This window comes from Phyllobates terribilis, unplaced genomic scaffold, assembly GCF_046119375.1.
Source record: "Phyllobates terribilis strain yellow unplaced genomic scaffold, ASM4611937v1 Scaffold_11__3_contigs__length_659146591, whole genome shotgun sequence".
NCBI classification, from domain to species: domain Eukaryota; kingdom Metazoa; phylum Chordata; class Amphibia; order Anura; family Dendrobatidae; genus Phyllobates; species Phyllobates terribilis.
Genome location: NW_027362771.1, coordinates 137,010,255 through 137,024,898, shown reverse-complemented (window position 1 = coordinate 137,024,898; position 14,644 = coordinate 137,010,255). Strand labels below are relative to the sequence as shown.

General features: G+C 38.6%; 1 protein-coding gene across 1 annotated transcript in view; it reads left to right on the top strand.

Moving 5' to 3' along the window:
- Nucleotides 1-664: 664 nt before the first annotated feature.
- Nucleotides 665-14,644, top strand: part of RASSF9 (Ras association domain family member 9) — a 28,748-nt gene continuing 14,768 nt past the window's right edge. The window contains exon 1 of the mRNA XM_073650679.1: nucleotides 665-833. Within this exon, the coding sequence (XP_073506780.1) occupies nucleotides 787-833 (47 nt within the window). The 5' untranslated portion in view covers nucleotides 665-786. The remainder of the gene's footprint in view (nucleotides 834-14,644) is intronic.

The window sequence follows — 14,644 nt, the reverse complement described above, 5'->3', positions numbered from 1 at the left end:
CCATGATGCCACTCTTCAGAGGAGATTCAAACAGGAGAACAACTTGCAAGTGGCCACTTTAAGTAGCTTTTCTCATGATTGCATACACCTGGCTATGAAGTTCAAAGCTCAATGAGGTTACAAAACCAAAAAAAGTGCTTTAGTACGTCAGTAAAAAGTAGGTAGGAGTATTTAAAGCAAGAAAATGATAAGGGTGCCCATACTTATGCACCTGTCAAATTTTGTTTGAATGCGGATTGCACATTTTCTGTTAGTACAATAAACCTCATTTCAAGGCAGAAACATTACTGTGTCCAACAGCTATTACATATATCAAACTGAAATAGCTGTTGCAAAAACACCAATTTTTTATAAAACATTAAGCTTAAGATTAATAGGGGTACCCAAACTTTTTCATATAACTGTAGATATGGGTTAGATACATACTGTAGATAGCTAGACAGGCAGACAGATATATAGTTAGATAGATAGATAGATAGATAGATAGATAGATAGATAGATAGATAGTACAATTGCACAATTAAAACACTTAATAGAACGTCTTGCACTTATACATTTCAGATGGGAAAGTATAATCTGATCATCATCTGATTTTACAGGCTAATGACTCCGGCACGGTGAAGCTGGGCTGCTCTCCAAAGGTGTAACAGGAACACTAGTTCAAAGGCAGCAGAGGTTGCTCAACTTCCTTCTTTTCTGCTTAGTTAACTAAGCAGCAAAGGCAGCTACCAGCTAGTCTTCACTAAGCAAGTTGTTACACTCAGTTCTACTTCTGCAGCCATCATAATGGATCAGGTCAAGAATAAACTGTTGAAGACAAGACATAAGTTCAGGTAACCTTAAATTTTAATGACTGCAAAGCGCTAATAGATTTTCTGTGTTTTTGTAATAGTACGGAACTAAGCAGTATTTCATTTTCTACTTCAGAGAATGACAACTTCTATTGTGCTGAACTGTATAAAAAACGACTTCTGTCACTTTATGGTATTTTACAAGATATGTTGGAATTGCTACTTCAAATGTGTGCATGTACAAAATGTACCCTGAACTTCAGTAATGATAGAAACACAGACTTTTAAGATTATGACTTTACATTTATTATTTTTACATTTGCTCCAAAAAAGAGTAATTTTGTTTCTGCATTCATATGTCATACGTATTCAGTTCATCTAAAGATGAAAAGGCTGGCCGAATCAAAAATGCTTTTTTTGGCATATTAGTCAAATGTTTGTCGGAAATCTTTTACTTGTTTTTAGAAATAAAAAGTCGATCTTTTGAAGACAAGAATAGTTTATCTTCTACTTCTGCAAAGAACTCTAAGATCTCATTGGCAATAGTTTAAAAAAGAATAACCTACTGTCCCATAGCTTAAAGCTGTGTTTCCCAAACTCCAGTCTTCGCGGCCCCCAACAGATCATGTTTTCAAGATTTCCTTGGTTTTGAACAGGTGATGGAATTATTATTAAGGTATCAGAAATTGCAACAGATTCTCTCACCTGTGAAATACTGAGGAAATCCTGAAAGCATGATGTGTTGGGGGCTGTGAGGACTGGATTTGGCAAAAACTGGCTTAAAGGGTTTATGCCAAGTTTGGAAGTGATTCCCTACCAGTTGGGTGATCCAACTGCTGGAACCCCACTTATCCCTTGAACGGGGGCTGTGCAGAGTCCCATCTAAAAGGAGAAAAGGTTAGGTATCTCAAATCTTCTGCCGGTACTGCCGAAGACAGTTAATCACAATTTATGGCTATCTCCAGCGGTTCCATAGATTTGAAGATTTGAGTAGATTTGATCACACATTAAATTGGAGCTGTGTGAACAGCTGATTGGTGGGAGTGCAGGGCATCAGCCCCTCACCAATCTGATATTGATGACCTATCATATCATCAATACTATATGCCTGCCCTATCGAATCCCTTTAAGTGGCATACTGCTCATAGGTTTTCTCAGATACTAGGCACTTATATAACCCCAATACACCTTATAGCTTTCTCCCTGTGCCAATTTATAGGCATTGAGATAAAAGGGGTTTTTCCACAAATGAAAGTTGATTTTGATCAATAGATCTTGGAATAATAATAAGTTCCACAATTGGATGTGTTTAAATAAAATGTTACTGTGCTGAGATAATCTTATAAATGTTCCCCTGCTGTGTACTGTGTAATGGTTGTGTCTGACCATACAAGAACATGGTCTGATCATACCACATCTCCTGGGCAGGGGAGGGAGCAAAAGAGTATACAGACATTACAGCAGGGGATCACAGCTGATTCTTTTTGTGAGGAAAAACATTTCTCTGCCTGTTTTTAAACAATGTTTTACTTCAAAGAAAGTATCAGCTGCGATCCCATGCTGTAATGTCTCCATACTCTTTTGCTTCCTCCCCTGCCCAGGAGATGTGGTATGATCAGAACATGTCCCTGTACGGTCAGACACAGCCATTGATTAAAATTAACTTTTGTTTGTTGGAAAACCTCTTTAAGATTTCCCGTTAAATGTAATAGTACTAAAGTGATGTCGGCCACATTCTCCACTAGAAAAAATCCTAAAGGGGCATTTTTATATAATAAACTTAGTTTGTGGTCCTCTTCCATATGATCCACTTATATCAGGGCTTTATTTTATAGGACTGAACGAGGTACTGACGTAACTCAGCTCTCTCACAATCCCTTGGGTCTAAGTTGTTTGGTCACATAAACCCTTAGTAGCAGTGCTAGTGGAGCTTGCATATTTGCAGAGGAACCAATAAGCAAGTTAGAAAGAAAACTCTTCAGTGTAGATGCATACCCACCAATATCCACTGCGACATTAGCATTGGTGGCTGGATTCTCAAGAAAAAACGCGAATCACTTACAAATAGTGAAGTTTTGAGAATAGAATTACATTACAAGGATTTTGATTATGACATCTTGAATCACTTTTTCACTTTTCATCTTAATGAGAAAACCTCTTTAAAACTAAATATGTTTATTTTAAATTTAGTACAATTTAGAATGTGCCTGTTTGATCAGTAGGCATACTGATTAAATTCTATTGACAAAGAGTTTGGCCTTACATTGAAATTCCCTAGACTTTTAAGGAGCACAGAAAATCCAAAAGTGTGTTCTTTAGGGCACAAGTGGACACAGACAGATGAGGGCCCTGTGCAAGAATAATATATGGGCCCTTTTCAGTCGAAGAGCTCATCATAATGCACAGGCTGTGTGCCCACGATGCGTATTTCATGCGTTTTTGGTGCGCAAATTTGCGCAGCGTAAACGCATACTGCGCTCAAAAATCCGCAGCATGTCCATTAATTTTGCTGAAGCGCTGCGTTTTTGCCGCCATTGACTTGCATTAGAACGCGCCAATTCCACAAGACTGCATTTGTACTTGCGTTATTGGCGCGTTCTAATGTGCGGATGGTACCCGAGTGTGGAGAAGATGAGACTCTCCTCCACACCCAGGTACCATAAAAAGCTGTAAAAACAAGAATAAAATAAAAAATAAGATTATATTCACCTTCCGACGGCCCCCGGTCTCCTTCCCTCTGCTTGCGTGCAAGACTGAAGGACCTGAGGTGACGTCACAGTCATGTGACCGCAGGCCCATTCAGTGCAGTGTCTCGCGATATCCCAGCAGCCAGGAACGAGCCAGGAATGAACGCGGCAGCACACGCCGGGCCATCGGAGGGTAAGTATAGCTTTATTTTTTTATTTTTAAACATTCTTACGGTCACACTATATAAATCCATGCCGGTTGCATGGATTTATATAGTGTGACCTAGTTGTCAAGCACTTTACAGGTGATGCTAAAATCGCCTGGAAAGCGCTTGTCAATCCGCATGCGGAAACGCATGTGGAAACGCATGTGAATCCGCATGTATTACGCAGGAAAAACGCATGTACAATCCGCATGCGTTTTTTCTGCCAGGGAGATGCAGAAATGATGCATAAATTTTCTGCTTCATTTCTGCATCGTGGGCACATAGCCTTACACATGCTTTGAAGATGGTAGTGGGCCGCCATTATCCTCTTGGGTCACTGTGCGACTGCACAGGTTGCACCAATGGTATGTCTGCTCCTGCTTTGGTGTACATCCATATGTAGTAAATACATGTCAGAAAATTATTAAATCTATTTGCACCAAATTTTGCGGCAGAAATATGAAGCAGAACTTTAAGTGTGAACTAAGTTTGGATGTGTATGCAGATTATCCCCCATTTAATAGGGCTAATATGTGTGTTGCTACCCACAAAGGATTTGGGGCAGAATTTGCCCAGAAACCACTTTACTAAGTGACATATCACTTGTAAAGGGATTTTCTGCTTATAATTTTTTTAAAGCCTATCGGCTTCTTCTATAGTCCTGATGTCGGCACTGCAGTCTATACGGTACCTCCGAAAAAAGTCCCACACAGCCATGGCTGGAGCAAAGCCTGGAAATAAAACTCTGTTTATTACTATAAACAAGAGCACACTGATTTAAAAATATAAAAGATTAAATAGAAAATCAATTTAAATCAGTTTTGCCAAGACTGCTGGAAAAAGTGACCGTATGAACAGCAACATGGTTTGGAAACCCTGAAGCGGTTAAAAGAAGTTTCAAGGTCATTATTTGACTTCTTTGGAGGCTGCCCATGCACTATACTTGAAAGAATGCTTGAAAAGACGCAGGCAAAGCAACTTTACCATGAAAAACTAGGTCAATGCTCCTGTGTCAAAAAGATGCCATGTGCACATACCCTCAGGATAGAGTCACACAACCGTTTTCTCTCCATTTGAGAAAAACGGTCTGAATATGCTAATCAGACTCCGATCAGGGTTTGATCAGGGTGGGATCCGATTTTCTCAGATGGAGAGAAAAAAAGAAAACACTTTTTCCATAATGTCAGTCCATGAAAATCGGATTGCGCTCAGATAACATCCGAGTGTGGTCCGATTTTTATCGTTGGGTCATAGACTTGAATTGGGAGTGCCATCTGATTCCCAGAGGCAAATCCTACGTGCTGCGATTTTTTTTTGGTCTTTGACATAGACATGAAAATTGGACATGTACACAGCCCCATAGAATAACATAGATACGAGTGCTATCCGTCAAAAGTCAAGGATAGCAAGCATCCAAATGAAACAGTCATGTGCACGAGCACTTAGTGTGAGTTTACAAACACAATTTTGCAGACTAACCAAACAGTTTTCCTAGCATTATTTATCATGCCTTTTTAATTTTGCTTTCTTTTGCGGCAAAATTGCTATGTCCAGATGAAACCTTGTGCTTGTTTGGTGGATTTTTAAAGTATTTTTTTAGGTCCCTGTTTTTTTTTTAAATGCTCTACATCAGTGTTTCCCAAACCTCATCCTCACGGACCCCCGCAGGTCATGTTTTCAGGATCTCCTTAGTATTGCACAGGTGAGAGAATTCCTGATGCCTTGATGATACTTCAATCACCTGTGTAATACTAAGGAGGTCCTGAAAACATGACCTGTGGGGGTCCGTGAGGATGGGGTTTGGGAAACACTGCTCTAGATCTTTGTGGGATTTGAAAAGTGGCAAAAATAATAATTTTACAATTGAAGCAAGTTGAAAACCATTACTAAAAGTAGTTGAAAAAAAGAAAAAAACAAATATAAAAAGCTAAATTCCTAACATTTTCATCAAGCAAGAAAAATAAAATTCTGTGTGATTCTGTGTGACGACTTGGAATATGCCTTTCAGTTATTTTTATTCACCTATATGCTGAACTGGTCATTTACTTTAGACATTCATGCTTATTTATTTTCTAGTTTCTAACCATGACATCACATAGTTCTGCATCAGAGCCGTAGACATAATTTTTTTCATAGTTTAATGCATTTTACCAGGTGCAGAGTTGTAATGTTTTTGCTTATTTTTTGATCATTTCACTCCATTTACACACTGACATAAGGTTTTAATAGACTCTGTCAGGATATATAGGGATATAAAGTTTTTTTTACGATAACAAAAAGGTTGTCATCAGCAAAAATTACTAATCTTAATAAAAGAACTTTTGGGTCTAAATCTCCAGCTGAGATAAGCCATTCAGTTACCAACATAGGTTTGAGACAAATAGCTAAAAGTGTAAGACTAGCCTCAATTACTGGAGTGTAGTCTGGAAATTCAGATGAGTTATTTGCCCAGTAACTAATACAACTTATTGTGACTAAAACTGATCCAACCGGTTATTTCGCAGCTCGCAATACAAATAAATAAATATCTCACTAACAAAACACCAACAACACATAGTTTCTTCAATATACACATATCAAAGGGCTATAACCCTTTTCATTATATAATGAAAATACTTGCAGCATTCAAACATGATTTGTGCATGAATATCTCACAATTTTCAAGGACTCTTCATGTGCATAACTAATTATACATACAGAACTCCCTTTTGTAATGAGGGGCATGCCTGTGTGGTTAATATATGACCAGAGGAGACTGTCATTCTCTGAATGTATAATATGAGGATATTCTTATGAGTCAGGAGGATTTAGGATTTTCAGTGCAGAATATTAAACAATTATGGTACAATCCAAGGCAATGGGATTTTACAAAATCTGTTACATAGTTACGTAAATTACATGGAAAAAAGACTCAAGTCCATCAAGTTCAACTTTTCTCCACCGATTGAATTACCTGTATGTTCTTGATTTGCCATAGATTTCTGCCAGCGTGTTTGACGCTGAAAATCAACTTAGGAACTTAGTGTAAACAAAAGATTTCCATTGAAAGACTTCACGAAGATATCTTGAAAATAGCAAAACATCGTACAATACATGAACTTTATCAAACGTTCCTATTATACTATACTCAAAGTTAAAGAAGCACTCCCATCTAATTTTTTTATTAAATGTGTGTATATATGTATGTAAAAACAGCGCTGTAGAACAGAGAGATTAATACACTCACATTACAATACATGCACATATACACACAAAAATAGGTGAGAGTGATTCTGTAAAGGGATTGTCCAGTTTTCTGCTAAAAGTCTGCAGTCACTCTCTGTGTCTCCATTTTTCAAGATCTTGGGCTGGGTGAGGGCTTTTTTTTGTGTGCCTATACCATTATAGGGTAGATACAATGTTGTGATCGCCTGTTATTGCTTTTTATTGTAATGTTGTGGCGACCAAAAAATTCTGGTGTTTTTGATTTTTTTCTCGTTACGCCATTTTCTGATTGGATTAATTATTTTTTTATATTGATAGATCTGATGATTCTGAACGTGGGAATAACAAATATGCATATTTTTGATTTTTTTTATTGTTTTATTTTGAATGAGTGAAAGGGAAGTGATTTGAACTTTTATTTTTTTTAATACTTTTAAAAACTTTTTTCTACTTTTTACTTATTTCAATAGTCAAAATGGGAGACTAGAAGCTGCAATCATCCGATCACATAGCAAGGCTTCAGCCCTGCTATGTGTAATAAAAGTGCTCATCTGCTATGAACGCCGACTACTGGGCCGCGCCCATAGCAGATTGGCTATGACAACCACAAGGTTGTCATGCCAACCCATCTGTGGCCGGCGATAATGTGACGGGCACGCCAATGGGCGTGGTTTATGATGCGCTTCCGACTCAGTCATGTTAAATGCCGCTGTCTGAGATTGACAGTGGCATTTAACATGCTAATAGCCGCGGTTGGATCGCAATTCCACCATCGGCTGTTAGTAGCACATGTGCCGGGAAAGATGTGGGCTCAGTGCAGGAGCCCACATCAAAGTGGGAGACAAAACATGCATCATACCTGTACGGCGCATGTCGTGAAGGGGTTAATGCAAGTGAATTGAGCGATGGCCACAATATTTATGTGTCTGGAAGTATGTAAATCACATACTTGCGGTCACGTGGCCACCTGCTCTCGTTGACAAAAGCAGAGAATCCTGACAGCATGTGGTGCGCACAGTATAAAGATTGTAGTCTGCAGTCATACAGAGCGACTGAAGATTTTTAGCAGAAGATGAGACAGCCCCTTTAAACTATAAACTTAAATTAATAATTCTATCCTATAACCAGAGGAATAAGTCTTGAGCAGAAGGGTGTTGGAAGGAAAAATAAAAAGTATATGTGACCTTTTGCGGGGTGCAGTTAATATAGTTCATTGTGCTTTCCTCTGTCATTTTCTCTACTTCTTGGGCCAGGCAACCAGTTAATTGTTGGATAGGGCATTAATGTCTGATCGGCAGGGGTCCGACACCCGGCACCCCCGCCAATCAGTTGTCATTGGTGTCGGCGACGGCCGGCACCAGCCAGAAGTACTTACTTGCTAAGCTTGGCCATCTAGTTGTAGTAGCCACCACAAGGGTACTACACATCTGCCTCCCATTGAATTGAATAGGAGGCGGATGTTTAGTACCCTGCGGTGGCCACTACAACTAGACGGCCAAGCTCAGCAAGTAAGTACTTCCGGCCGGCGGCTGTCACCAACGTCGACACTGATGACAGCTGATTGGCATGGGTTCCGGACCTCTGCCGATCAGACATATGGATAGGGCATCAATGTATAAGTAGTGGACAACCTCTTTAATTGTGTGTCTCTGTAGCAGACAGGCCAAATGAGAGCAAGAACCACTTGACTATGGCTTGAAAAATAGGGTTCCAAAGAACTCTGCAAACCATTTTAGAGTTGTTATGTAGGAAAATAGTTTTAAATATTTTGTTAATTATAATTAGCATTGTTGAAGTATATTTTTCCAACAGTTTTCTTATTTTTTTTTCTAATTTTTATACTGCAAATATTTAGTGAAAATATAATAACTTTCTCACCCTCTCTACTTTGTACTGTATTTTTAAAAAGCTTATAATCGATTATTTTGCTAATGTTACAGTTAGTCTCTGAACTTCATTTTTTAGACAAGGAAATCCACTAAAGAAATGACTTTTGAGAAAGCTCAGATTTGCTGATTTTCCAGATCTTAGTGTCAGAGGGAAAAGAACATCAACAGATTGTGATGCATATTAAAAAATGTAGCACTGCTTATATGATAAGTGGTGTGAAAATGATAGGCCTTTTATGCAGCGCTCGGCAGTCCTAGTCATCGTAGCAACAAAGGGCTAGGTATTCTGAAAGTATGAGGAAGTGAAATGAAGAAAGTAAATAAACTCAAATTCCTTTGCAGATTTGCCTCCAAACTTAAAATACATAAAGTAGAAATGATTTATTCATAGTTTCCATTATATGAAAAATAGCAAGCAGTTTGAAGAATTTACTTAAGCCTTAAGCAAATTTATTCAGTCTTCTTCTTCAACCGACCAATTGATATATTTTCCTGGCAAGTAAATTGATTTAATGAAAAGGTTGTGTTGAATGCTATACAAATGCACTCACTGAGTGAATATCATTTTATAATTCTGCAGTTGTTAGATCAAATGATCAGAAAATGTAAAATAAGAGCAATTTATAGAGGAATTTTAAAACATTTTGGGGTCAGCTGGGTAAATCATAAAAGAAAGCGCTTGATTTATGTTGTAAAGCTCTGAATATTTAACAAAGAACATATACAATACATGGAAAGTAAAACCTACGGAGAAAGAATTGCCTCATACTGGCAAACCAGAAGTTTAATCAGCCACCAAATAATGATGTTTCTTTTACTTAAAGACTTATCTTTTTCTTTTCAGTTGTGGCAACTTATTTTGCAAAAGGGACAGAAGTTAAAGCAATATTTGTTGACACTCTTGATTTTCATTAAATAGCTTGCTTGTTATTGATAGACCACGCGGACAATACCATCAGTTTCTGATATAGCTATGTGGCAGGTATAGTTATAGGTGAAATATGCCGTGTAAAAAAATCAATAAAATAATCAAGTTTCCCAGTGATCTTTTGACCTTTTTTTGGTGACTTGTCATTTTAAAAATAAGTAACAGTAAATAATAATACAAAGTAATATTAGGTATAATATTATATTACAATCACTGCTTCAGTCCCAATGACCCTAACTTGTACATGTTCTCACAACAGATGAATATCTGGAGGTATTTTTTGATGCTGAGGAAGGAGAATGTTAGAGTATTCGGTTATATTTCAATTTGAGGTAGCATGCATTAGAAAAACAGAAAAAAAATGTATGCAAATCATTTGACGCTGGTGAATCTTTTATAATTGAGACTGATATTAACCCCTGAAAAAGATGCTTATTTAATGCTCATTATTCATGTTATACTTTACTTCTCCAGTACCACCCATTAGATGGCTCTCTTCTTTGGCTCATAGAAGGGTGTTGAAAGCATGGTGCCACCCATATGTGATGTATAGGGCCTACAAACATAAGCTTCTTTTATATGTCATGTTTATACATAGTCTTACCAGACATATTAAAAATGAATAGCTTGCTTGACCTTTTAATACAGCAACCATTGTTGAAATATTCTGTACTGCTTAAAACCAAATAAAGCATCATAATTTGTAGTTTATTCTGCTAGTGCACTATTAAATTTGAGTCAGTACTATCACACCCATAACATGTCTGTAATTGTCTGCTGAACCTGTGCACTTTACATTCTCTTTTTTTTCTAAGTTTTTCTGGGTCATGCATAATAGCTTTCCAAGAGACCAAGCTTTTGTTAAAGAATGAGACACCTGGGTTGACTATATATGTTTGACACTATTTACTATGTATTTATCATATTTAGGCCACATTCACACATTCAGTATTTGGTCACTAATATATTACATCAGTGTTTGTAAGCCAAAACCAGGAGCGGGTGGGAAAATACAGGAGTGGTGACGTGTTTCTATTATACTTTTCCTCTGATTGTTCCACTTCTAATTTTGGCTTATAAATACTAATGTAAAATACTGACCAAATACTGAATGTGTGAATGTAAACTTACACTAATAGATTATTGTGAACAAGTATTTCTAGGCATTTTCTTGTCTTGAGAATCATACAGTCCAAATAGGTTGACAATTAGGGATGAGCAAACCCGAACAGCAAAGTTCAGGGTTCATACAAGACACCTCGTGTCCGTTATCGAACCCCGAACATGGACTTCTAAACGGAAGTCCGCGTTACTGTTCAGGTTCGGCACCGGAATAAAGCTTGTTGAAAGGCTGCAGCTCACACGTGTTCAGGCTGAGGGCACTTCTGGCCCCATCACAGCCATGCCAAATATTGGCCGGTGTACCATGTGGCTGTGACTGGCAGTAACCTTACTGACGTTACCACTGGTCAGAGCTGCTGTTTCACAGGGAAACAGAGGATTATACCGGCAGTAACCTTGCTGAAGTCACCGCAGGTCACAGAGCTGCAGGTTCCCACTAGTGGCTGTGACGGCGGTGATGTCAGTAAGGTTGAACAGTGCTGACAGAGTCCCTTTCAGTGTGGTCTGCCTGTGTAAACAGACAATTAAACAACCATATGGAATACAAAACATTGAAGGAGTTTACCCATACTTACACTTATGGTATATCAATAAGATAATAGCTAGGATCACATTACACACAGGAGATACAAGGTAAGCTCATAGGGGACATTATTTCAGACCATCTTAGTCTGAGTAAAGGGTAGCTAAATAGTTACAAATATTTCCCCAGTCTCTTTGTTTTAGTGATTGTGGTGTTAACTATTTGATTATACATTTATGGAAAACCTACTCATTGTTCATTTCTGCACAAAGTGGTCAGAGATACATTTCTTTCATAAATCTTTAACTAGTTATATCACACATTTCTTAAATGGGACCTGTCACATGGAAAAACACTATTAACTTAGATATGTGGTTAATCTGAAGGTTAATAGTGTTTTGAACCTGCCCAGTGCCACCACTTAGACCCCCGCTGCTGCGCAAAAATTAACTTTATTCCTCCTGGTAGTGTTCGGGTTTCAGTCACCGCTCTGTCTATAGAGAGCAGCGGCTGTAACCGCACCCCTGGCAATGACTGACAGCCAGCCCTAATGTTGAGCTGCTATCAGTCAGCGCGTGAGGCGTGTTTAAAGCCACCGCTCTCTTTACACAGACTGGTAACTGAACTCGCGCTGCCATCACACCCGTGACTGAAATCTGAATATTAGTGTAAAGTTAATTTTGTCCTGGTAGCGGGGTTCAAAGTGGTGGCACCAGGCTGGTTCAGAATGCTATTAGCCTGAAGATTAACCCTAGTAGGTTTCATTTTAATCTATTCAATATTCTGGCTCCCAAGAAATAGTATCAAATATGTCTTTCATTTCATCGTCTCCATCCCCTTTTGGAAGTAGACATGCCAAGCAGAGTGTATATGTATATATATATATATATATATATATATATATATATATATATATATATATATATACATATATACATATATACAGTACAGACGAAAAGTTTGGACACACCTTCTCATTTAAACTGAAGGCATCAAAGCTATGAATTAACACATGTGGAATCATATACTTAACAAAAAAGTGTGAAACAACTGAAAATATGTCTTATATTCTAGGTTCTTCAAAGTAGCCACCTTTTGCTTTGATGACTGCTTTGCACACTCTTGGCATTCTCTTGATGAGCTTCAAGAGGTAGTCACCGGAAATGGTCTTCCAACAATCTTGAAGGAGTTCCTAGGGATGCTTAGCACTTGTTGGCCCTTTTGCCTTCACTCTACGGTCCAGCTCACCCCAAACCATCTCGATTGGGTTCAGGTCTGGTGACTGTGGAGGCCAGGTCATCTGGTGTAGCACCCCATCACTCTCCTTCTTGGTCAAATAGCCCTTACACAGCCTGGAGGTGTGTTTGGGGTCATTGTCCTGTTGAAAAATAAATGATGGTCCAACTAAACGCAAACCGGATGGAATAGCAAGCCGCTGCAAGATGCTGTGGTAGCCATACTGGTTCAGTATGCCTTCAATTTTGAATAAATCCACAACAGTATCACCAGCAAAGCACCCCCACACCATCACACCTCCTCCTCCATGCTTCACGGTTGGAACCAGGCATGTAGAGTCCATCCGTTCACCTTTTCTGCGTTGCACAAAGACATGGTGGTTGGAACCAAAGATCTCAAATTTGGACTCATCAGACCAAAGCACAGATTTCCACTGGTCTAATGTTCATTTCTTGTGCTCTTTAGCCCAAACAAGTCTTTTCTGCTTGTTGCCTGTCCTTAGTAGCGGTTTCCTAGCAGCTATTTTACCATGAAGGCCTGTTGCACAAAGTCTCCTCTTAACAGTTGTTGTAGAGATGTGTCTGCTGCTAGAACTCTGTGTGGCATTGACCTGGTCTCTAATCTGAGCTGCTGTTATCCTGTGATTTCTGAGGCTGGTGACTCGGATAAACTTATCCTCAGAAGCAGAGGTTACTTTTGGTCTTCCTTTCCTGGGGTGGTCCTCATGTGAGCCAGTTTCTTGGTAGCGCTTGATGGTTTTTGCAACTGCCCTTGGGGACACTTTCAAAGTTTTCCCATTTTTTCAGACAGACTGACTTTCATTTCTTAAAGTAATGATGGCCACTCGTTTTTCTTTACTTAGCTGCTTTTTTCTTGCCATAATACAAATTCTAACAGTCTATTCAGTAGGACTATCAGCTGTGTATCCACCTGACTTTTGCACAACACAACTGATGGTCTCAACCCCATTTATAAGGCAAGAAATCCCACTTATTAAACCTGACAGGGCACACCTGTGAAGTAAAAACCATTTCCGGTGACTACCTCTTGAAGCTCATCAAGAGAATGCCAAGAGTGTGCAAAGCAGTCATCAAAGCAAAAGGTGGCTACTTTGAAGAACCTAGATATAAGACATATTTTCAGTTGTTTCACACTTTTTTGTTAAGTATATAATTCCACATGTGTTAATTCATAATTTTGATGCCTTCAGTGTGAATGTACAATTTTCAAATTCATGAAAATACAGAAAAATCTTTAAATGAGAAGGTGTGTCCAACTTTTGGTCTGTACTGTATATTCAGTGGTGATAGCAGGAGTTAGGCAGGCAGGGTATGTGGCAGACTGCAGTGCATGATACAGCACAAGAGGGTCCATTGAGCGTCCTGTTAGTATAGGTATCCCACAACATATATATATATATATATATCCATCTGAACTAACAGTCCTTCTGAAGACTAATCCAGCTGCATATAATCAGTGCTAGGCAGGTAGGCAGTGTATGTGGCAGACTGTAGTGTATGATACAGCTCAAGAGGCTCCATTGAACATCCTGTTTGCTGCTGTGATAATTACAGATATTTGTAGACATAGCCCCAGATATCAGAGACCAGGGAAAATTTGTTTTTGATCTTAATCCTGGTTATTTGCTTAAAAAAGCAATCCAGAGTACACCATTTTTCTGCTCCATTTGCTTGTTCTAACTGCAGAATAAAGCCAGATATGTTCCATATTTCAGCGATAAAAATCCAGAAATTTGAACTGAACGTGGAAAATATTAGCCTCCTTTTCCATTCTGTTGCAGTATGTCAGTCAAGCTATTCACACTAGGTGTCTTTGAAGAACAGTAGTAGTAAATTACAGGCCTGCTATTTAAAACCATGGTTCTCTGTCAGACATATCATCTATAAGACTGTTCCAAAACACATTTGTTCCATTTCCACTCTGTCGCAGTGTGTTGGTCAAGCTATGCACGCTAGGTCTCTGGGTAGAATAATATTAGTAAGTTACAGTCCTGCTATTTAAAATTGTTATTCTCTGTCAGACGTATCACATATAACT